The 25,197-nt window shown below is 43.8% G+C and overlaps 1 protein-coding gene across 1 annotated transcript; it reads left to right on the forward strand.

Moving 5' to 3' along the window:
* Positions 1–4,665: 4,665 nt before the first annotated feature.
* Positions 4,666–23,308, forward strand: LOC118771000 (cullin-2-like). The gene is made up of 21 exons (XM_036518823.1): positions 4,666–4,753; positions 6,603–6,741; positions 6,939–7,041; positions 7,143–7,237; positions 9,021–9,129; positions 9,726–9,808; positions 10,568–10,664; positions 11,058–11,168; positions 13,019–13,181; positions 14,505–14,629; positions 15,023–15,130; positions 15,924–15,983; positions 16,426–16,554; positions 16,850–16,936; positions 17,245–17,397; positions 18,257–18,334; positions 18,666–18,732; positions 20,254–20,456; positions 21,152–21,253; positions 21,628–21,744; positions 22,659–23,308. The coding sequence occupies exons 2-21, from the start codon at positions 6,623–6,625 to the stop codon at positions 22,788–22,790; spliced, it is 2,241 nt and encodes a 746-aa protein (XP_036374716.1). The 5' UTR covers positions 4,666–4,753; positions 6,603–6,622; the 3' UTR covers positions 22,791–23,308.
* The last annotated feature ends 1,889 nt before the right edge of the window (positions 23,309–25,197 follow it).

Genomic DNA, 25,197 nt, shown 5'->3' on the forward strand with positions numbered 1-25,197 from the left:
TTTGTGTAACCTATTCTATAAATTATGTGGCAAACAGGATGTTTAATTATTGACTGGCCTCGTTTATTTTTCACATTTAATTTTCAGATTCTAATAGATGATTATTACATATGTATTTCGCCTGTTTAAGATTCAGATCCACCTCGAGCCCAGTCTTATTGTATCCTGACATCTAGTGGTTGAATAAAAAAAAGAAAATCGGATTTCTTACGTGAAAGTTGAATGTTTTTTCGTTGTGTGGTATAATCAGAATGAATTTATAAAAATTTACGGAAACTTTCATTTTATGTACATATTGAATGTTCGATCTTTAAATGTGTGAATATGAGTAATGGTTGCCTATTGAGAATAAAAGAGTCTGTGTATAGTTGCATTTCATTGCCATATTCTCTAGTGGAGTTGACATGTGTACTTTGTATTCATAAATTGTAATAATGATGGAAAGTGGATACTTTATTCTAGTTTTTATGTGCACATAGGCCTCTTAGTCTCTAATCTGACCATGATGCACTTTGTCCTTAAATTTCAGAAATGAAGTCTAACATTGCGTTTATTTTTTTTTGACAAATTATGAGTTTAGTGGCCACTATGTGCAAGAAATACATAACTAAATAATTTTTAAAATGTTAATATATTAGACGTGCTTCGCAGTTAAATGTAATAGAGGCTATTAAACGTAATGGAGGCGAGTCGATTCAGTTGAGACTATTAAGCTTTTAGAGCCGTCTTTGCTGTCACAATTAATCGAAATCTGATTTCACGTTTGGCTTTAGCAGTAGCTATAATTGCATTACAACAAAGTGTATTTCATCAGCTGAGGAAGGTGCGCCCGGTGCTCTACAAGTTCAGGTTGGTTCCACTGTCGATAGCCAATTAGTGTTGGCAACATTATTTTAAGTTAATACCCGCGTTATCATGTGCTTCACCACCATCGCTTATAGCATTTTACATCGTTTTGTAACATGTATTAACTTCTTCATTGCGTGTTTATTGTTTTGATATTTAGGTGGGCGTAGAAGGTTCGGTGGCAACGCTATTTATCTGATCGAGCAGCTGATTAGAACAGTGGCTCCCCAGATGCATTATTATTTAGCTGTAGCATTTAGGTAGCGAAAGTGACGGTACATTGACAGCTATAGCGGTAGCCTTGGTCAGATAGAAACAAAAGACAAGGCGAATACCAATACACCATCTGTCTCCTGATTCCGGTCACTATCTCCTACAGAAGAATCACTTGCTGTCGCCTTGCTCTCACTGTCTCCAACCTTTTGACCCCCAACAACAACCTGCCTGTTTCAGGAGGCCTATATGGAACTGTCAGTCTGCAACCCAGAAAGCTGACTTCATCACAACATATGCCTCCCTTCTCTACACCCAGTTCCTCGCCCTCACAGAGACATGGATCTCCCCAGACATCGCCACAACCTTGACAGCCCTCTCTGCTGCATACTCCTTCTCCCGCACACTCCCCGACTGCAGATAGCAGTCCTGGAAATTCTGATCCCTCTCTCCTTGATTTTCATGCTGTTACTGTCACTAACCCATCGAGAATGTAAACAACATCAGCGCACACACTACCTGGCCCCCTGGGAGACTCCCTTGAGGAACTGGATGTTCTCTTTAGCTCCTTCCCAAAGGATGCTACCCCCATGGTCTTTCTGGGGGACTTCATTCACCTAGAGACCCCTCAGGCTTCTGGATTCCTCCCCCCTGCTCCACTCCTTTGACCTCATCCTAATGCAGTTGCATCTGACACATAAGGCAGGCAAACAGCTGGACCTGGTGTTCCTGAGGGTCTGTTCCTCCTCAGACTTGGAAATTACAAATGACCCCCCCCCCCCCCCCCCCCCCCCCCCACACACACACACACACACACACACAAATACACACATATGCAGCCCCTCACCTTCTGCTTTCTCTTCTGTAGTTCTTTCTTGTCTCCTGCTTCTTGATTCTTCCAATAAACTTTCTAGTAATTCTACTGCATCCAGCTTTCTCTCCTCTGTCATCTTCTCTTGATTCTCTGTCCTCTAACTTCCAGGCCTGCATGTCACAGTCAGCTTTGTCTGTGGCTAATGGATTCACTCCAAGATCAGGGCCAAGCTTCGTTTTGCTGAACGGAAGTGGAGAAAATCAAGCTCCTCTACTGATCTGCTGAACTATGAAGCATTTCTGCTGATTTCTGCTTCCTTTTGTGAATTCAGGATTCAAAACTCAACAACTCACCCACGTACACAGTTTTCTACCTTCTCTTCCCTCCTTATTCCCCTGTCTCCCCCACCCCCTTCTGATCTCTCTGCAGATCACGGCAACCCAAAAATTAGACATTTGGAACTCCCTCCAGTCACCACAGCCCTTATGTTTTTTCCTCCCTCCCACTCTCCTACCCAATGTCTCTCTACCTTCAGATGTCTCTCATCCCCTTAAATCACAACAACCTACCACCTGTGCCCTGGATCCCATTCCCTCACCTCACCTGCAGATTGTCATTCCCAGCCTTCTACATCTCTGCTCTAAATTTGTCATTCACCACAGGCTGGGTGCCTGCAGCCTTCAAGGAGGCGTGAGTCACATCCCTGCTGAAAAGAACTCAGCTGGTCTCTCCCTTTCTCTGTAAAACACTTGAATGAGCTGTGGCAATCCAACTATCCTCCTTTCTCTCCCAGAATAAAGTTCCAGACACCTTTCAGTCTGGCTTCAGGAGTGGTCATCCAACAGACTGTTCTCTTCAACACTGAAGGCCTTCTATCAGCCAAAGCATTTTCCCACTCCATCTCAATTCTTCTGGACCTTTCTGCCTTCTCTGGTAATGGACCACACTCTACTTCTGTCTACCCTGGCTACAGTGGGGAAGTCGGTGTGTGAGTTGTGCTGTGGGTTCAATCCTACGTCTGTGGACGCTCTTTCAGAATGTCTTGGAATGGTGGTTTGTCTGCACCCCATAACCTGCTTACAGGTGTCCCTTAAGGCTCTTGTACTCACCACCCCCTTCTTTCTTTACAGTCAATCTCTTGGCTCATCTCCTCCCATGGCTTTTCATACCACTTCTATGCTGATGACACTCAACTTTTCCTCTCTTTTCTGCCATCTAACTCTCTGCGCTACATCTTGTTTGCCTGAAGGATAGTTCACAGTGGATGGTGGACCACCACCTAAAGCTTAACTTGGCTAAGACTGAGGGGATGTAAAGCATCTCCCTGTTTCAAGACCACTCCCTCAGTCTAGACTCCACAGGCTTTTTCACCAATGCTACTGCCAAAAGCCTTAGTGTAATAGTTGATAACCAGCTGTCCTCCTCTGTTAACAGCAGTAAGTCAGTCACACAGATTCCTTTTGTACAACATCCAATGTATCTGCACTTACCTCACTATGTATTCTACACAGCTCCTAGATCAGGCCTTTGTACCCTCACATCTGGCCTACTGTAACTCCCTCTTTGCTTGCTCTGCCATCAAACTCTTGCAAGTAAGCCAGAATGCAGCTGCACAACTTGTAGAACCTCTGTAAACATGGTCAAGTCACACCCTTCCTCACTTCACTGGCTTCCTGTTATTGCTTGCATCAAGTTCAAACCTTGGTGCTGGCATACAGGACAGTGAATGAGACCGTCCCCTCATACATCCAACCACTCTTCAAACCGTGCATACTATATAGATCAGTACACTGTACAACCATGAGGCAACTGACTGTTCCATCCCAGCAGGGTCACTCCTCTCAGACCCAATATCTGTCTGTACTGGTCCCCTAGTGGTGGAATGAACTTCCCATAGGGGTCAGGACAATGCAATCACTGACAATCTTCTGATGCAGTTTGAAGGCCCAACTCTTGAGACTACATCTCAGTTCTACCTCAATCCCCACTGCCTAAAACCTGCTACTTGTACTACTTGCTGTTTATTTTACGTGTAGTATCGCAATATGTAATGGATTCTGTGATCCACTGAGTGATGTATGGCAGCATGTGTACTTAGCTTTCCCCAGTTTCTCGGCTGTCAAGTCAGGTTAGCACAAATTAACCTGTGGTATGGCTGGAACAATGTTATGCACAGTCACTGGTCTGGGAGTGTTAGCCTGGTCTCACACTGTTGTTCATTCAGCTTGAATGTATGCAGTTCTGCTCTTGTGCTGGAAGTTACTCTTGATAAGAGTTTCTGCTAAATTCATGTGCAAATGTACTTTGTGTGCTATTTGACTGGAAATTCAAATTAAAGATTTGTGCATGGGAAAAATATGCATGTCAAGACTATCACATTGACTGCAAATTGTCGTTCTTGACTGTTGGTGGTCTCAATAAACTCAGTCATAGACTAACTTTATGGTAATTAACAGCGTTCTTGGGCAATATTTACTTCTCGGACTTGGCGAGAAAAATACCGTCTGATCCCCAATGTTTTGAAGTTTGCGTATTTAGACCCCAACGGGCACCCATAGCTGAGGGTGACACCATCAAACATGGGGGTGTTATGAAATTATAACTTCTCAGCAGAACTAATATACGTCACATTACAAAGAAGTAGTATTCCAAATATCTGTTTTTTAAATATATCATGTAATTAGCTGAAACGTTCTGAGTAAAACATGCATTTTGAAATGTACACGATTGTTGTCCCCTCGTGTCCCCCCTCCAGCTGATGTAATATGGTGTCACCTATGAGGTCGGGAATGGAGAGGTGTAGGTGAACGAGATCAAGCCAGTGACAGCAGAAGAACTTAAGTTTTTTAAAAAATAATTATCAAGTGACACTGGCCACAGGTAATCACCTTCGTTTCAAACGTGTCCATTAGTGCTTGTATAGTTTTTTTAGTTCACCAATAAAATTTGTGCTTCGAAGTGTCGTAAATGATTGAAAACCATGTAGCTAGCTAGCTAGCTACCTACCTAAATTGCTCCGATTGTATCGGCTGCTAGTTAGCTAGCTAGCGTTAGATTGCTATGGGCTGAGAAGGTCCTTGTAAACCAGTCACTGAGTTTCGTTTTTGGTCATGTCACAATTTGGTATCTGTGTGGGCTTTGATAACATACGCTCATCCCTATTACAGCTAGTTAGTTATTTTTTCTGACTATATTTGCGTGGTAGTTAGCTATCCATCTTCTTACTTTAATAACTAACGCTGGCTATCTACTAAGGCTGACTATTTTGAAACGATACGAGCAATGCTAGCTAGCAAGCTAAGGCCTGAATAAATTTGTAATAGGAAAGAGGTTAGCTTGGTAGCAGGCGAGCTGTGCTACCGCTTCTCTGTCGGATAATTTGCTTGTCATGTTTTCTGTTTCAGTCAAGCTGTATTTCCAGCTCATCCTCCGTTCATGTGATATATTAACGTTATCTGTCTGACTGTTGATAGTAGTATCTCCTAAGGTAGTTCAAAGATGCGAGGCATCGCCGTGATTCACTTGCTGGATCGTGCACAAACAATATAGCTAAATCATCAGGGTATTGTGCAGGCTGTACATAGAGGCTACCAGCTAAAAGTAATTTCTCATTTCATAGTAACCCTAATGGAAACACATGTAGCTAAGGTACCTAAAGTTCACTTACTGTAATCAGTGTATCTTTATTAATGCTTGTGGGGTTTTTCTTCTTAATACAAATATTGTCGTTTTATGGTCCGTAGTGCCAGGACTTAAGTCAGTACATGTGTTTTTATTCTAAATTTTCAACCAGGTCTGTTGTTCTGTGTGACATAACCTATGTACCGAATATTCAGAAATTTACTTATACTGTTGTGATCATTTTCTATTGTCAAGAAAGCAGCTGTTAAAACTGGAATATGTAGGTGCGCATGAAGAACGGAACTTCGTTTGAAATCCTCTTTTTTGAGGTTACTCAGAAGTGCATTATTTAAGGCTGTGCTTGATTTTGAATGTGACTAGTGTATTCTACGGATCTAGAAAAATAATGGTCTAATATGGTGCCTTGTATATGGGTATTCTGTTTTGATCCTACCACCTGTCGGTCCTGTGCAGTACGTTCCGCTCTTGCTTCAACTCTATTAGATCCACTGTTTTTTTTTAAGTTGCGGGATGAAAGCGTCTGCTAAACGACTATATGCAAATATAACGTCTCTATAGAATGAGGCACTCTCCTCCAGTAATAAACGTCACACAAGCCTGCTCAATTATGTTTTCTTGACATTATAATGCAGTTGTCTTATAAAGATACAATTTGCAGTTCACAGTGGCGGCAGTTTACCTGTGTGCTTGGCTCATCCAACCAATTGCTTTCCCACATTTTTATTTTTCTAGCAGTTATTAAATTTTGCCGTTTTAGCTCAAACAGATATGAATTTCATGCAATACTGGGTGGTAATTTTTCCAGTAATACCCATGGAGCACTTTCCAGAATGTAAACATTTTGTTTATTGTCAGGAAATGTCATGACAAAGGAGGCCAGTTTTCTAGGTCGTGGTGATGTTCCACAGTCATTTAATATTAAAACCTTGTCAATGCCAGTCACAGCTTTTAAGCTAATCCTTATTTTAGACCGTAGGCTAAGTGTAGGATGTCCTCCTATGTCTCAGATGGTTCTGGAACATTCATCCCTGTCATATTCCCACCGTGGTTAATTGAAAGAAATGTGCTTGCATGGGTCTCCCTGCAGTGTGCTGAGTAAGCCATACGATGTCCCTGAAGCCGCGGGTGGTGGATTTTGATGAGACATGGAACAAGCTCCTGACGACAATCAAAGCTGTGGTGATGCTTGATTACGTGGAAAGAGCCACATGGAATGACCGCTTCTCGTATCCTGCTTGCTTACATCTCTTAAAGATGAACAAATGAATAAGTCCTGTTTAAATTATATTTTAGTCACCTCTCAGATGCCACTATGTTTTTATTCTGTGTTTCTTATAGATATGTGGACTAAATTGAGACAAATAAGAAAGGTTGTTCATTGAAGTGACAAGCCCGACATGTGTTTCCTTAACAAGTGTATCAGTGACATTTATGCTTTGTGTGTAGCCTACCCAGAACCCCTCGGAGAGAAATTGTACACAGAGACGAAAATTTTCTTGGAAAACCATGTTCAACAGTTGTACAAGGTATGCTGAACTGAGCAATGTGGTTGTGTCTGGGTGGTGGGAAAAATTAATATGTCAAGGTGATCCATGGCGCTAAAAGGAACACTGTTTTCATTGTGCAGAAGGTGCTGGAGTCAGAGGAGAAGGTTCTGGTGATGTACCAGAGATACTGGGAAGAGTACAGCAAGGGTGCGGACTACATGGATTGTTTATACAGGTAAGGTTACAGTCTGGTAGGCCTGGTTACCCCACCTCAGAAATGCATCTCATGTTTACTTGTTTGGTTTCCTTTTAGATGAGAGCCGTTCTGCACAAGTCAGTACTTACGTCATGTTTCCTCTCCACCTGTTGGAGTTAAGTCAGTTTGACAGAACTTAAAATGAATCTAGGTTCTCTGAGAAAGTAGAAATCCAGGAAAGATTTGGTTGGACTTGCCAAGCATTTACTGTATAAAGTTGCTTTTTTAAGGAGTGCTGTCTTGGTATTCGGCTGGTATGGCCAAATAAATACTTTCCATGTTATCAAGCACCACTATATTTGGGTTAATTTTCATATTCTTGATTTTGACTGATAATTTCAGTTTAATGTTGATCTTGCTTTAGGAAGAAATACTCAGTTATTTGTGTCTGGTGAACTGCTGATCTTAAAGGCTCATAAAGGTGAACAACCTTGTAGTTTCTGCTCTGCTAGGTGCTAGGACACAGATTGTGTCTGTATTCATGAGATTGGGTCCTATTTCTCCGATTACAGGAAGGAAGGTCTTTCCCAGCATGCACTTCTCTGGCCCTTAGGGGAAGCACAGCAGTGTTAGTACAACAGAACTTGAGGTGCAAACACCAGGCAGATCAGGAGCCACAGCTGACCCAGATCTTCACTCTGTCAGATTATGGTCAGATCTTCAATTGTTACATTCACTGGTCAGATTATCCTGCTTGTTTTTGCGCTGGGAGTCATGTTCATCGTCCATAATCTCACAGATGTGTCACTCCACTTGCTCCCAGTGTTATCTTTGCGTTATTGGCCACGATTAAGAACGTAAGCTGAAAACCGTTGGCCTTAAAAATGTAAAAGCAGATTACGTCCGGTTATTTCAGTTGAAATGGATACCTCCGTAGTGAAGAGTGGGGTCAGTTTTTTTTTTTTTTTTTTGTAATGCAGTCCGTCGCCTGTGATCTGTGAGTCGCTGACGGTCCTGTAAAACTTCCACAGAAGAAGAAAGCGATCAAACAGTTCAAGCATTGCATCACCCAGTGAATAACATTTAGCTGTGCCATGACAGTTGTTTAGATTGTGATTTGGTGGTATGTCATCCAATGTCTTTGAAGCTAACGGATTCCGGACTTTCTAATTGAGTGTCTAAAATTATACTGAACAGTGGCTCATGTCTCTACAGTTGTTACTGGGTTAATCTGGTGTGATGGTGTGCCATAAGGTTGGTATGGCACAGAACATGTCAGACTGTAAAATACTCAAACAAAGACAGTGCAGTCACTAACAAATTTGGCATGGCAGTGTTTTGTAGCCTGCACTGGGCTGAGTCTGCTTATTCTCCCACCTGTGTAAGTGTACATCACAGCTGTCAAAGTAACCTGCCATTTTAAGTGGAGGCAGAAGCTGATCACCACTGTGGTATTCAGTCATCAACACTGAAGTCTTTGACAGCAAGCGAATCAAGCAGCTCACCCAACATTACTTTTCACAGTCTTCAAATGTTTTGCACTGATGTTGTGGGGCAACTGGCCTTTAGTCAATGTTGACTATTTGTGACAGCTAAATATAGCTAGCTGTGTGAATTGGGTGTTCACCATGAAGTTCAAAAAAACTTGGTACCCTTATTTTGAGTAAAACAAACTTAGATGGCCTTATATAATTTAACCTTAGTTTTCACCAGTGCTCCAGAGCCTGCTGTGTGAAACAGTTCAGAGTCGTACAAGGGGAAGTGACAGAAGCATTTCACTGACTTCTCTTTGTAAATACAGCATCCTTCCTCTTTAATGCAGGTACCTCAACACGCAGTTCATTAAGAAAAACAAACTAACCGAAGCGGACTTGCAGTATGGCTATGGAGGAGGGGTTGACACAAACGAGCCACTCATGGAAATAGGGGAGGTAAGGGCGCACAGCATTACCGAAGGGTGAATACACATACAGATAAGATTATGTGTGCTTGTGTTTTCAGTCTCAAATGATTTGGTACAGATAGAATGTCTGCACGCTTGATCATGTATTTTGGTAAAGGTATGCACGTAGGGGAAATGTGTTTGGATTAGAAGAAGACCTTCTGCAGTTTGCACAGCATTGTGTGGGAGGCTGCCCTCACTCGCACACTCTTTTTGTGTTTTTTGCATGTCTGCAGTCTACTGCCTTAAAGGTGTTAGTTTGCGTCCAAGTAAAAAATAATGTCTCTTTGTAAAAGTATTTCTCACAGTGTGAAATCCTGTTTTTTTTTTCTTTTAAAAACATTATTTAACAAATTTAACAAGCACAAAATGTTCAGTCTCTGAATATGTCTTAAAAACAACGCATAGTGTTCAGAATCGCAGGGAGCAATGATGTTATCCTATTATCGTGTTCGTATGGGACTGATTTCCTGTTCCGTAACAAAGACAAGATGGAGAATGCAACATACGACCTGTAGCTTTAGTGTCTCGAGAGCAAAGGCTGATTGAACAACCAGAGTGATGGTATACCATGATTCATTGCAGCTGGCACTGGACATGTGGAGGAAGTTGATGATCGAACCCTTGCAGGCCATCCTGATCCGGATGCTGTTGAACGAGATTAAAAAGTAAGCTCTGGTTTTGGTCAGCTGGGAGTTAGGGGCTTGCCCCCAGACCTTTACACCTAAACTTCACCAACGCTCACCAGCTATGTTTGTGCCAAGAGCTATGCCAGTATGCCCAATGACTGAAGTATAGAACCTCCACAGAGCTGTGCTTGAGTTCACTGTATGCACTTCTGTTGAAATCTGGGGCGGTGGTATTAGTTTATGCAGAAAAAAACAGTGTGATGTGTGGTGCCCTGACTCAGGCGGTGAAATATTATCCCAGCATGATGTCCACCGCATGACAAGGATTGTGTGTCGTGACCGTGGAAGACATTTTTCACATGCCATCTAGTCTGCCTCCGCTGTTCGTTTGTGGAGGCTGGCCCCTGGTTGTACACTGCATATGTAGCAGAGAAACAGGGATTGTGGCACATGGTGCCCTTCAGTCTATTTTCTAATCTGTTTCAGCATTGAATCTCCATGAAATGGACATTGTACTGTGTCCATATGAAATTTATCTCTGAGTGCCTAAAATAGTAAATAAAAGCAATCATTGTTTCTCAGTCACTGTCAGCACAAAAACTCACAAGCAGACTTAATTTTTAACATATTATCTGTTGAAAGGTTGGGAAAGATGTTACCAGTGTTTGCTTAATAACCTGCACTAGCTATGCGTGATTTTCAAGGTTAAGGTTCTCTGTTACTGTTGCCCTTGTGGCAATCCATTTATCTGCATCTGCCAACTGAAATGCCTTGTTTTTTTTTTCTTCAACCCCACAGTGACCGCTGTGGTGAGGACCCGAATCAGAAGGTAATCCACGGGGTTATCAACTCCTTTGTTCACGTTGAACAGTACAAGAAAAAGTTTCCTCTTAAGGTGAGTGGGAAAGAACTGAAGTATTGAACTATTGAGTGATAAAGTATTGATTGACCTCTGCTTCAGGCTGTGATATGTATGGCTTTAGAGTCTTTATTCTGAATCCAACACACACTTTAACAGGCCCTAAATGTGTCATTCACTGGTGTAAATATTAAATGTTTGTTTACTGTCATAGGCATTAGATACATTTTGATGTCCGTTTATTGCTTGCTAGATTTTCTTTACACTTTATGTGTGTTGGGATTCAGGTTCTTTGAAATTAAATACTGAATCGAAGGGGTTGGTAAATCGGTGATATTACAGCGAGACTGAGAGCATTGCACATGAATTTCTGAGTATGTTCTGCCCTTTCTCTCCTGTCTCCTCCCTTCCTGTCTTTTTTTTTTCCAGTTTTATCAGGAAATCTTTGAAGGGCCGTTTCTGACGAAAACAGGAGAGTACTACAAACAGGAAGCCTCCAATTTACTGCAAGAGTCAAACTGCTCGCAGTACATGGAGAAGGTAGGGAGATACCCAGCTGCTTCAGTTGTGTCTTTGTGAGGGGGGGGGGGGTACGTTAGCGACCTGCCCTGCCTGCACCTCCCACCTCCCACAGAGTGCTAAGCCGAGGACTTCCTGTGGTTGTATCTGCTCTGCAGGCTGTGTGCCATTGCACGGTAGCATGCCTACCAGATTCACCAGCTACATCTAATAAAGCACTGATTCTCAGTTCTGAGCAAGGATAGATAGAAGATATGCAGGACAGGAGGGCTCCAGGAGTAGGATTGAGAAGCACTGTAATAAAGAGCACTGAAAATGCAAAAAAGTTCTCTAAATTGAGACACACTGATGATTCAGCAAGTACCCCAGCAAGCATGAATCATGTGATGTGTCACGTCTCCTCTCTGGTCACCAAGCAGTTTCTCTTGTGGTGTCCATTCAGCTCTCGGAGTGACCCAGATGACCGATCTATCACAAGCACATTAGTACATAGGCATAAAGCGCTGTCATGCTTTAAAACACAGCCTTGAAAACAGGAGAGATACAGGAAGTGGTTTGAGGTGTATTCCTCTTATGATATTTGTTGGTTCTTGCAGACACTCTATCCTCCGGAGCGGGACAAACAAGCTTGCAGAATACTGACACATTTATTCTGTAGGGCAGGAACTGCATATTCTAAGCTGTCACGGTCGTTGCCTTTGACAGCAGCATTGTTTCTGTCCCCTGCCTTCTGCCTCAGTGCCGTTATCCTGTTTTGAAGGCATGGCATGTGATGATCAGATATGGTTTCTGTGGAAGTAGGAGGAGATGACTCTCTTTCCGAGCCTGGGGAGCTGACTCTGGTTTTCCAGTGCTAGACTCCTATAATTGTGTCGATCATGGCTTCTTTGTGGGGAGAGAATCTGAGCAGGCTGCGCAGACACACACACACACACACACACTCACACACGCCCACACCCACACCCAGCAGAGCGGTTTTGTGGTTAGTCCAACAGCAGTGCCAGCCATAGCTTTGGCAGATCAGGGTTTAATGGCTGTCCGGGTTGATCACCAGTCGGAACCGGCCAGCGATATTTCTGTGGAGATGTGGAGCTCACTGGCAGGCCGTCGGCCCTCAGTCAGTCAGGCATGGGGGGGTTTGTATTAGGGATGGGTCATGATTTTCCAAATTTTCGAATCATCATTAATTCATAAATAATCGAAAAGTTTATGTGACCATCATCTTGTCTTAACCCTTTCGCGTGTACGGTCACATTGGTGTGATTAGCTGTTTAGTGTGTATGCTAAAACCGGTGCGATTAGAACACGAGATTGGGAAAAATTCTACCTAATTCTAGCTTTGAGGAAACAGCGATTTACCATAAAAAAATATAGCAAATGCGGCAGTGAAAACTATGAGAAACTTAACGCTAATGAAAACATAACAAACGATCTTCGAAAAATGGTTGAATAGTTCCCAGTGAATATCGAATAGTATTTTTGCTTGAAATGCCCATCCCAATTCTGTATGTTGTGATTTCATCTGTATCTCCCCATGCCTTTGGTGAGAACTTCCCTCTACTGGGATGAGCTTGCGTCATGGAGGCCAGTTACTTCATTTACAGTTTTTTTGTACGTTTCAACCTCAGCGATCACTGAAATAAATTAGAAATATCAGGTGAGGAATAACCGCATAACTAGTATGTTGTTATTGTTCTTATTATTATTGCTCTCATTTGTCTTTTTCTTGGTCATCTTGGTCAGACTAAAGCGCCCCATAAGCCACTTCAAATACATATCTCCCTGTTGATTCCACTGTGTATATGAGCAGCGTCGTATTATCAACTGTGTGAAGTGTGAATCGCACACCTCTGGTCCCCCCCCCCCCCCAGGTCTTGGGGCGGTTGAAAGACGAGGAGGTGCGGTGTCGGAAGTACCTGCACCCCAGCTCCTACGCCAAAGTGATCCACGAGTGTCAGCAGAGGATGGTGGCCGACCACCTGCAGTTCCTGCATGGGGAGTGCCAGAGCATCATCCGGCAGGAGAAGCGAGGCGGTCAGTTCCCCTCCCGGCCACTGCGCTCCGCCACCGAGCGGTGCCTGCCGGTCCCGTCGCATCGCGGCACAAAGTCGGCTCCCAGAACCTTCTCCGCCGTCGGCCCCCCGATGGTGGAGTGAGCTTCCACACTTGCGTTTATGTCTACATTTATTCATTTGCCAGACGCTTTTATCCAAAGCGACGTACGGAAGTTGCATATAGCGGGCAAACAACAGGCACGAGACACACTGCATCTGTTCTGCTGAGTCCCTCGCTATCTTTAAGAAAAATCTGAAGACGCAGCTCTTCCGCGCTCCCATGAGTGCCGGAAACCCTACCACCTAAAGCAATTTCGTACATTGTAAACGTTGTTTTCCATTAAAAAAAAACTCTATTGTTCCATACACATTTATCTCTACTGGCTAGCTTGTACCTTGTCTGGCCAACTAATGAAACATGGCCATGGTGTGCTTCTAATATTGTTGACTCCTTATGTGGCTTTTTGCTTGTGATGCAGTGGCTTTGGAAGAAAGCATCTGCCAAATGAATAAATGTAAATGTAAGCGAGACAGTAAGTTCCGTCCCCATTTGGCTGTGCCGTCTCATACGCAGATGCTAACTCAGACTGCCAGAGCCACCATTTAAGACCCCCACCAAGCCTGTTAGCACGGCTCCTTTCATAAAGAAGAATAGACCGCATACCACATGTACAACTGTTTACATCGCCGTCCAGATTTATTCCTACTTCTTATTAAACAGGAACAAACCGATAATACAACGTATTTTTTCTGCATAAAAAACGTCGAAATTCTAATCCATAATTCCAAATACTGCAACATGATATCCCTTTTTTCTGGAACACAGTTCATTCTTTGTGAATTTTATGACTTTGGTCTGTGCAGTGTTATTAAAAGTTAAATTATAACATTTAAAACTGGCTGGAAACATTTTCTAGTGCGTGCATTATCCGTATATACGTTTCTGTTTAATCAGGGGTATTAATAAATATTGAGGGCATTGTATTCCTCAGTTGAAACTGTATTGAAACATGCTACGCAGTTGTACTTTGCTTTAACAGTGCAATCACCAGTTGAGCAATCATGTTCACACATTGGGACAGTTGGAGGGAATTATTGCAAGATCGTTTCTTGCCCATTGTCAATGGTTTCGATTCCTGCACACACCACCCTGTGGTTGGAGAGGTCTGCAAATTACCTGTATTACTGGATACAGTTCTGTTCTTTTGTGCTGATAGTTTCTCTGGATAAGAGCGTCTGGTAAATGAATGTAATATAATGTAATGGTAGGCTGCTGTAGGACTCACAGTTGCTTCCCTCACAGACATGGCAAACATGTACACCCTGCTACGGGCCGTCTCCACGGGCTTACCTCACATGATCCAGGAGCTCCAGGTCCACATCCACGACGAGGGCCTCCGAGCCACCAGTAACCTCTCTCAGGAAAACGTGAGTGACAGGGGGGCAGCCACGCCCACTTCCGCGGGTTCCTCACGGGGTTGCAGTAAGCATTCTGCCACAGTCGGCTGTTGCCACTCGTCTTTCTTCCTGCTAAGCCATCAGCCACCTTGGTCTGATATCTGCCACATCGCTTGGTGATTTCCACCCTTAGAGTAAACCCTGGGTCCATTTGCATTACATGATTCTGTTGTTGACATACAATGCAGGAATGGCAGTGACCGTAAACGCAGGTATTGCAGGAAAAGGCTGGTTTGGTTGTCGCGGGAGCCCTTGTAGTGCGTTGCACTGAGCTTCATTCTGTCCTGATGTTGGAAAAGTGAATTTTTTCATGCATAAAAATAATGTTGTTGGTGGTGTTTTATTTTTTCTCCATGTTTCCAGATGCCAACCCAGTTTGTGGAGTCAGTCTTAGAGGTCCACAGTAAATACGTTCAGCTCATCAACACCGTCTTGAATGGGGATCAGCACTTAATGAGCGCACTGGACAAGGTAAATTCAGAGATCTGATCAGACATGATTCAGACCTGTGCACCTTCTCAGTCATTGAAAGTAGTCACATATCCCATTGTAATTGAAAAGTTATGGAGTATATAAATCTGACTTGAGTGGCAACCTGGGATGACTGTAATTTCTCAGATTTTATTGCCAGGAATTATGGTGAAAAATACTGAGAGAGGTGTGTTTTCCTCCATTGCCCTCATACACTGTAACAAATGGTAAGGAGCAGGGCCCGTAACCAAAGGGTCGCTGGTTTGATTCTGCACTGGGCCACTGCTGTTGTATCCTTGAGCAAAGTATTTAACCCAGAATTGCCTCAGTAAATATTCAGATGAATCAATGAATAACATAAAAATTATAACCTATGCAAGTCATTCTGGATAAGAGTGTCTGCCAACTGACAATAATGTATTGTGATGTAATGTACGTATTACAACCAGCAGTATATTACAACCAGCACAGAGATTTTCAATATGCGTGAGGAGTTAGTAGTTAGGAGTTAGCGTAGACTTTACAGTGCCTGGTAAGTTTTGTCCAGTAGAGGGGGATAGAGAGGAATTCATAAACAGAATAGAGTGGATGCCGGATTATCTTGATGATTATTCTCCTTGGTTTTCTTGTACAGTACAAAACATACCCAGTTAGTCTGCTTTTCATTAATGTAGCCTTTTACTGTTGGACTATCAAACTCCTCTGTATGTATCTAATAAAAAGTGATTTTCTTTTTATTTTGTGTTTTTAATGTATGAGGATTACGTTGTGATAGTATGTGGGATTTTTGTAGGCTTTGACGTCAGTCGTTAACTACAGAGAGCCAAAGTCCATCTGCAAAGCCCCTGAACTGGTGAGTGCCTGATGTTTCCAGCCTGATCCTCCAGGTACAATGCCAGTCAAACGTTTGGACAGACCTGATTAAGATTATGGGAAGCATGCATTCAAAGACATTCTGATCCAAAGACTTATGCTTAAATGCTTGAAATTTGTTTGTTAGACATCGACTTCATTTATATTTGTCTGTGTATGAATTTCTAAAATATAAGATTTGATTTGTTTATAACACCTTTTTGGTCTCTGGATAATTCCATTTGTGGTCTTTCCTAGTTTTGATGTCTTTGCTTACTAAAAAGTAGGTGTGTTCAAATTTTTGGCCAGTACAGCACCAGGTCGTGTCACTATATCTGAGTGCCGTGAAGCAGGGTGTTCTCATTCCTGCCGGCTCTTGTAGTGTTCATGTAAGCCCCTTTGGCTCTGTATTGATTGGGTGTTGTTTCTTATATTTCTGGAAGCTTGCCAAGTACTGTGACAGTCTGCTGAAGAAGTCTGCAAAGGGACTGACGGAGAACGAGGTGGAGGACAAGCTGACCAGCTTCATCACAGTATTCAAGTACATTGACGATAAGGACGTCTTTCAGAAGGTACCGGGCATTCGCCATTGTTCTTATAGACTACTACTAGCTCCTTTATGTCGGCCACATTCAGCTGTGGTTTGATGGTGGTTATACTAAGTACACCTGTTTCACAGCCGGCTTTAGGTGAGGTGGAGTTGAGTTAGTAGCTCCCAGTACAATTGGCACCAAGCAATCGTTTTGGACAGGATGTGCTCACCCCAGTTGGTTCCCCCTCCCTCTCCCACACAGGGAACAATGTCTCCATCTGGTTGGAGCTGTTGAGTGTTTGCTTAAAGAAATCCCCATTCGTGTCTTCCCCCAGTTTTACGCGCGAATGCTCGCCAAGCGGTTAATACACGGCCTGTCCTTGTCTATGGATTCAGAAGAAGCCATGATCAACAAACTAAAGGTAACGTCTCTGTCTCAGGTGAGACACCTGAAGAGGGGAGACGGCAGTAGTGCTTTGAGACGCTGATTTTTCACCAGAAGGTTGTGTGTTTGAACCCTTGGACAGACACTGCTGCTGCCCCTTGAAGACACTGAAGTAGAATTGCTTCAGTAATTTTCCAGTGGTGTATATGAATAAATGTATAAATGTGCCACTCAGTAATAATGTTATTAATGTAATATGTCCCCCTGAATGAAACTGTGTAGTTAGCACACAGATGCAATGTTAAAAGGTGTAATGTCCTAATGTTTTGTTGCTCTGCTCCGCAGCAAGCTTGCGGGTATGAGTTCACGAGCAAACTGCACCGAATGTACACGGACATGAGCGTGAGCGCCGACCTGAACAACAAGTTCAACAACTTCATCAAAACCCAGGAGACGGCCATCGATCTGGGAATCAGCTTTCAGATCTATGTACTTCAGGTGAGCAGCCATTCCTGCAGCTTCATTAAAACAGAGGAAATGGGTGTTGATTGGGAATCAGCTTTCAGATCTGTATACTGCAGGTAAGTGAGCATTCTGAGAGTGGAACTGGGTGCTGTTGAACCGATTTCGGGCACACAAGGTAGATGATGACAAGAAAATTCAGCAAGAGAATTTTAATGCGTGTATGATTAGCAATCACTTGGTCTGCTCGTATACTACTGCTCGTTACTGTATGGTAACTTGTTAATATTAAAAAAAAACATACACATTAAAAAGCATACATTGTACCAGTCAAAAGTTTGGACACACCTGATTAAGGTAATGGGAAACATGCATTCAAAGACATTTTGATCGAAAGACTTATGCTTAAATTCTTGAAATTTGTTTCTTCGATATAAATGGTTAAGTCGATGCCTATGTATGAATTTCTTTCCAAGAAAAGTAATTGAAAATAATTGCCTACTTTGAAGAATCTAAAATATAAGTTTTGATTTAACACTTTTTTGGTCACTGCATAATTCCATTTGTGTTATTTCAGTTTTGATGTCTTTACTATTATTCCAAAATGTGGAAAATAGTAAAAATAAATAATTAGAGTTGTGTCTAAACTTTTGACTGGTACTGTGGATAATTCATAGTGATTCATTTCACCACCCACCGGCTGCCATGCGGTTGTGCTGGCCTCAGTGAGGTCACAGTGCTCCGAGACCATCTGCAGTGAAATGAAAGATGCTGCAATTGCTCTCGCTTTCCACTTACTCTACTACACACTGTGTGTGTGTGTGTGTGTGTGTGTGTATACACATGTGTGTTTGGTGTGTGGACGTTAACGTGCTTGCTGCTGGTTTGTTTTTAGGCGGGGGCCTGGCCCCTCACGCACGTCCCCACCTCCACCTTCGCCATCCCGCAGGAGCTGGAGAAGAGCGTACAGATGGTGAGTCGCCAGGGCAACGGCAGAGATGATCTGGGGGGGGCGGGTGTTAGCTGGGAGGGTCGGCCCGTTTTGACAGAGTTCAGGCATCAAGTTCTCATTATGCCCATTTACGTGAGCTTGTCGTATTAAGATGAGCTTCATTCTCTATTTGCAAAGCTAAATCCACCTACGTCTTTGTTTTCTCACCTACTTACCTTAGTAAACGCAGCACCGTGGTTTTTACTTGCAGTTCACCAACATGTTAATAAGACCACTGTGTAACAGTGTAACACTGAGTGTAACTGTAGTTTATTATTATTGAGGTCTAATGTTGATTGTGTCTAACTTGCAGTTTGAGTTGTTTTACAACCAGCACTTCAGTGGGAGGAAGCTGACCTGGCTACACTATCTCTGCACGGGTATGTGAGCCGCCGTTGTTTACCGTCCGAATGCTCTTCCGCAGGACCAGATTAGATACATCTACCTGTGTCATTCGCGGTGCAGCATATATTTAGTGACAACAGTGTCTATATTTGACTCTTTAGCTCAATTTTGACTTGTTCGGTGCCCTGCATCAGGCTTGGAGTTACAAGGCCCACTGCATTACATTGCACTTTATTTTAGCAGGCGCTTTTATCCGGAGCGATTTATATAGGTTACACTTTTTACATGTTATCCGTTTAAACAGCTGGCTATTTACTGCGGCAGTTGTGGGTTACGTATCTTGCCAAGGGGTACGGCAGCAGTACCTCAGCGGGAAACAAACCAGCAGCCTTTCGGTTACAAGCCCTGCTCCTTACCACCATGTTACACAGCTGCCCCGCAGCAGCGCAGTGTAGTGTTGTGAACAGTGTAGGGTACGGAGTGAGTGACTTGGCTTGCGTACAGGCAAGGCCTCATTCCTCTGGTGCATGAATGCGCCCTGGGTTTCACAGAGCAGTGCACTGCGGGCAGGCGCCTCTCATATCTGTGCCTGCAGGCAGCGAGGATTACCCAGCTCTCCTCGGAGACCCGGTCCCCCTGCAGAGAGAGAGGAGGCGCACGCATTGTTCACCTGAACATGGTGCTCGTGCGTCCCATTTTCCGCAGCCCGGTGTCTGCCGGCTCGCCCGACGCGATTACAGAGGAACCGGTCCTCCACGTGTTCTCCGTGGAGCGATCGGATACGCGTCCAATCAAGAGAAGAAAGGAAAAAAAGCTTTTGCTTTCACGGGATTAGGGCGTGTAGTTGGATATCCCCCCCCCCCCCCCCCCCCCCCCCCCCCCCCCCCCCGACAACGGGATAACATGTCCGTCCCACGAGCGCTATTCAAACGGGCTCCGAAGCCCGGGAACTGGCAGGGCTTCGGTGTCGTCTGTGAAATCGCAGAGTGCTAAGTCTGTGTGACAGGCCGCAGCTGCCAGCAGATCTCCCTGCTAAACGCCACTTTGCCGAAACTGTATGCGTTCGGAGCCGCTGGCGCACTGTCCCACAGATCCATGCAAACATGCAGAAGATGAGTCACTCGAATATGAATAGTTATTGGTATTGGATGCACTTCATAAAGGGGTTGGCGTCTCTGAGATTAGTGTGTGTTTGAGGGGGTGTGTGGAAGCTGGCTTTGGGTCCATGGGCAGCAGTGTAGCAGTGTGGCGTAGTGGTTAGGAGCTTGGCTTGTAACTGGAAGGTTGCTCATTCGATTCCCTGGTGGGGCAGTGCTGCTGTACCCTTTGGAAAGGTACTTAACCCAGAACTGCCTCAGTAATTCCTCCAGCTGTATAGATGACTAACGTGTACGAATTATAACTTATGTAAGTTGCTCTGAATAAAAGCAGTTGCTAAATGCCAGTAATGTAATGTAATGTCATATAATGACACTGCTGTGTGTTTAAGTAGGGGCAGGGTATGTGGGCTGATTTGGGAACGCGATGATGTTTGAAGTGTCCCCTCCCTCCCCCAGGCGAGGTGAAGATGAACTACCTCTCCAAGCCCTACGTTGCCATGGTCACCACCTACCAGATGGCCGTGCTGCTGGCCTTCAACAACTGCGAGAGGGTGAGCTACAAGGAGCTCCAGGACAGCACCCAGATGAACGAGAAGGAGCTGACCAAGACCATCAAGTCCCTGATGGACGTCAAGATGATAAACCACGACTCAGAAAAGGTACCGTCACGGCTGTCGTCCCTCTCAGCTGCCGGGACAGCTCAAAGCGCGGGTCCACAGACATGACTCCCCGGAGACCGCGGTACACTCTGGGTCACGGTGCTGCGGAACTGGGTCTGTCCCCAGTGCTCACGGCTGTCACTGTAGATCTGGCAGGGTGAGGTCTGTGTGCCTTTACTCATATTACTTTGCTCACAGCCAGCTGCCATCTGGTGATAACGGGGGGGGGCAGGGGGGCTGAGTAAAATGATCTAAGAAGCTTGAACTGACAGACACTCTAACTGGCTTAACGCGAAGAGACCGCCCCCGGTGGAGCTACTTCATGACAAAGAGGTGTCGCATGTGATTAGCGCTGATCTCATGCGGTGGCGTGGGAGAGTGCAGGTGGGCTGGCGTCAGGAGCGCCCGTGACCTGAGCCGTCAGATAAAAATACACCGCAAAGGCCGGCCACATTTCATCTGTGTGCGGCCTTGTGACTTAGGGCGGGATCGGATCCAAACAGTGAAACGCCCACCATTTGAAGATGTCAAAGCAGCTACCGCTAATGGTTCCTTTGTGTTTTAGAGGGCAGAAGTGCAAATTCAAACCATTATCCACTTTGTCTTTTTTAAATGAGGATTTCCTAATGAGTCTTGATAATGTAAATATTCAGTATCTAACCTAATGTTTCTGTGTGTTTTGTTTTCCTGTGTAGGAGGATGTAGAGGCAGAATCCACGCTCTCGCTGAATATGACCTTCACCAGTAAAAGGACAAAGTTTAAAATCACCACGTCAATGCAGAAGGACACACCACAGGTATTCCTCAGAGGGTATAAATTCCGCTTTTGGTATATCAGGCTGATAAGGAGGCATTTGCTTCTATTATTTACAGCACCTGAGGAGTTGGACTTATGCCTTAATGTTTCTCGGTTCTATAATCAGAAAAGGATTTATTTATTTTTATTAACATTTTCTTGTCACTATCTCTGTATCATTTTAACTCATGCAAAGAATGCAACAGACTACACAGTTTACAACACTGTACTATACTGAGCTTGGTAACTCAGTATAGTATTGTGTGTCACGGCGTCATTTGCCCATATCTGTGATGATACCTCACAAAGCAGTCTCTAATAGAGAAGGGCTCTGTTGCAAATAAAGTTTGATTGTTTGAATGGTGCCTGTTGTAGGAAATGGAGCAGACGAGGAGTGCCGTGGACGAGGACAGGAAGATGTATCTGCAAGCAGCTATAGTCCGAATCATGAAGGCTCGCAAAGTGCTGAGACACAACGCGTTAATCCAAGAGGTACTCTTTCGTTCACCTCCTCTCCGTCTGCAGTGCTGCCAGCGTTGGTTGCAGTTGAGGGTGTCACTCTACATAGCAAGTGGATGGGTGGTGCAGGGAAATGAATGAGCTATCCGTTACATTACATTACATTAATTAGAGTTATCCGTTTCCTGACAGCAGAGACACATTGCCAAGAAAGCAGCTTTAGTCCATCCTTATCACTCCTTACTGGTCTTTACCGGAGTGAATAAGGCACTTCTGGGACCAGTAGCCTGCAGTCTATACGCTGCAGCTTTGGAGTGAAGTGTAAGGAGAGTAGAGTTCGCTATGGTGGATAATGCTGAGAGGGCAGCTGTCCTGGCATGGGGAGGCGTTTCTGGGACAAATCTCTCTGCGTGTCATTGTCAGAACATGGCTGGTGACAGAATGAGCTGTCAGCAGGGACGCTGGTGTTCCTCAGTCAGCTGCGCGCAGTCCAATCCGCAGCGGTCCTGTTTTTTCGTTACTTCTCCCGCACTTCATATTTGCTGAAGATGCATGTGTCACCGTTTCGCATCTGCTGCAGGTTGACTGTATCACTCGGGATGTTGACATAGGATCGTGTTGGGCGATAATGAATTTTCCCAGCACAAATAATGGTTCTATGCCAAAACAATCTGTTGGGCGTTGAAGATTTCCTGCAGAACTTCTGATGTATTTATGGATGAATTAGACGTTAAATTTAACAGCTAATGCAGCTTCATTATGTTTTCTTTCTACACTCTCTAAACTTCTATAAGATAAAAATGCCGATCAACCAGCTTTCTTGACTTTAAATAAAGTAACTGAACTGAACACGCAATGCCAGAATTATGACCTTTCAAATCTGAATCCCAGGCACAAGGCTTGCTCCAGTACCAGTAAAACAGTGACATTTCCTCTCTCGCCCGCAGGTCATAAACCAGTCCAAAGCCAGATTCAACCCCAGTATCAGCATGATAAAGAAGTGCATCGAGGTTCTGATCGACAAACAGTACATCGAGCGGAGCCAAACCACAGCGGACGAGTACAGCTACGTGGCGTGATTCAGGAAGTCCTGTGGGCCTGCCCTGAGAACGGAGAGCGTTTATTTTGGCTGTCCCTGCCTGGCCGTGCTCCTCCTGGAGGAGAGGGGAGGGGAGAGGGGTGGAGCAGAACTGTGCCCGCATCACAGGAACGTCCACTGAGTGACCCGACAGCTCCCGCCCGATTTTTTTTGTTTTTTTTAAACGCCGTTTATGACATCGCCAGTGCCACGCCTCGCGTGTCAAGGGAACAGCCTACAGCCACTCGAGTGCAAGCGGAACCTATCTTTTCAGTTTGCAGGACCGGGGGGGAACAGAATTGCGAGGGGACGAGTGTGGAGGTCACAGGAATTGTGGAATGTCTAGGGGGAAACCATGTTTTCTCTTCTCACGTTTGCAGTTGTGTTTTTTTTAAATGTATCAAGGCAAGGAAACGAAACATTGTAATAAAACAGTATATCGATAATTGTATTTACCTTCAAATGTAAAGAGAACAAAAAAAAAAAAGACAAACATGATCTTGCTGCTTGTCAAATAAAACAACAGGAAAAAAATTAAATAAAACCCAGAGATATTTTGTAAAATTTTCATGGAAGAATGTGTTAATGAGGGGCTGTTTTGAGAGGTTTGCTGTGGTGCACAGATTTTGGATCAGTGTTCACATATGGGTCAGGGAAGCTCAGTGGCACCATAATAATGGTACCATGATTCCCATCCTTACTGAAGAGAGAGACAACACGAACTGCTTTGTCTTTTTAACTTTTAACTAAAGATGTAGAGTAAATTAATATTATCTGAATAAGAAATGCATTGCAACATCTGATTTGTCTGGTTTAGGCAGGAAATATGGTGGCACAGACTGAGTCTTGGGCAGATGCTTACTGATCTAGCTAGATCTTAATTGTAAGACAAGAGTTTTTGGCACGGATACTTTTGTGTGCAGGTGTGGTCATCTTGTTTCAGTGACGTGTGCAGGCAAGTTTTGATCTTCTCCGGTTTGTTTTGAAGGCACCTTGAAACTGGAGAAGGTAATTCACAAAGGAATAACTGTGCTGTAATGTCACAGTTAATTTAGCATGAAGTCTGTCCTGCCAAAACAAGTCTTCTATTGCAGTCATATACAAAGCGTTTGACTTGCTATTGGAAGACGACTGTCAGATCTGAGGCCCTCTGTAAACTCATGTAAGTTAAAAAAACATACATGAATGCTGTTCTCAACTGCATAACAAGGTGGCTCACTAATGAGTCAGACAGCATAGGAGTCTATGAGTACTGTCAACACCATTATGAAAAATGAATTGCTGTTTTAAAATGCATGTATATTACAATTCTCTTTCTTTACCAAATCCCGAACCTGGCAAGTATATAATTTTCTAAATATTTGCATGGTATGAATGGGACATAAAGCTTCTTACATTATCTAAGATCAGCTGACTTCATGTGTCATCTAAATACTAATTTAGAGTACAAGAATTATAAGGACAATTCCTTGACCCTTTTCTCAATATGAATTCAGGAGTTATTTCTGCAGGAAACACAAGGCTCTCCCTTGTTATAAAAATATCACATTTGTTGAGTTATACAGAAGATGCCCTTGAAGTCCAAAGCGTATGGCGCTAATTAGAATGAACCACATAAGCGGCTGGGTCAGAATGCTTGCAGCTTCATCCGTGTTTCAGTCTTCCTGTGGCAGCTTGAATTTATTTACAGAAGCATATATCACATGGAAGGACACCTCATTATAGAGTGATGTCTATGGTTTATAGTCTGCACAGCCACCAGAGAGGTTGACAATGTGAAGCTTAACCAGGAGAACAGGGATAAACAAAAGAGACGCAGTGATCCAACAACGATCCTGAACCGTTCCTCCATTTCCCTTACCCTCTAGAACGAGCACCACCTAACTTATATCTCTGAACTCTTGCTCACACGGAGTTGTGGTAAGAGTATGAAGTGTTTGGATCAGTTACGGTTTATCTGGGGAGGGTGAATAGATCTAGTGTCACAGTGAGGGGATGTTGAAGAGCAAAGGTAGCTGGAATGAATGTTTTAAAGAAAGGGGGGCGGGGATAGTTGAAAACAGTGTATGAACAGTTGCGTTTCTGGAAAACCATCTGGGTGAAGCCACAAACTTCTCAGTCCACCCTCATAAAATCATCAAGCAGCCAGCAGGATGAAATATTTCTTCTGCCCCAAGCACAATGCAGAGTAACACTGAAATTTGACTGTAAGAGCAGGCCAAGGTCAGAGTAATCTGTCTCTTGCCCTGAAGTAGAACTACAGTCACTTGGCTTTGACCTTGATTATTTAAACCATACCAGGACGTCTGAATATCCCCACTAATTCAGCCACTGTGGATTTTTTTTTTTGAAGTAATTCCCAGCTTCTGTTAGTGATTGTCTGGCCCAGTGTGTAAACAGCCCCATGT

This window comes from Megalops cyprinoides, chromosome 24 (assembly GCF_013368585.1).
Source record: "Megalops cyprinoides isolate fMegCyp1 chromosome 24, fMegCyp1.pri, whole genome shotgun sequence".
Classification (NCBI taxonomy): domain Eukaryota; kingdom Metazoa; phylum Chordata; class Actinopteri; order Elopiformes; family Megalopidae; genus Megalops; species Megalops cyprinoides.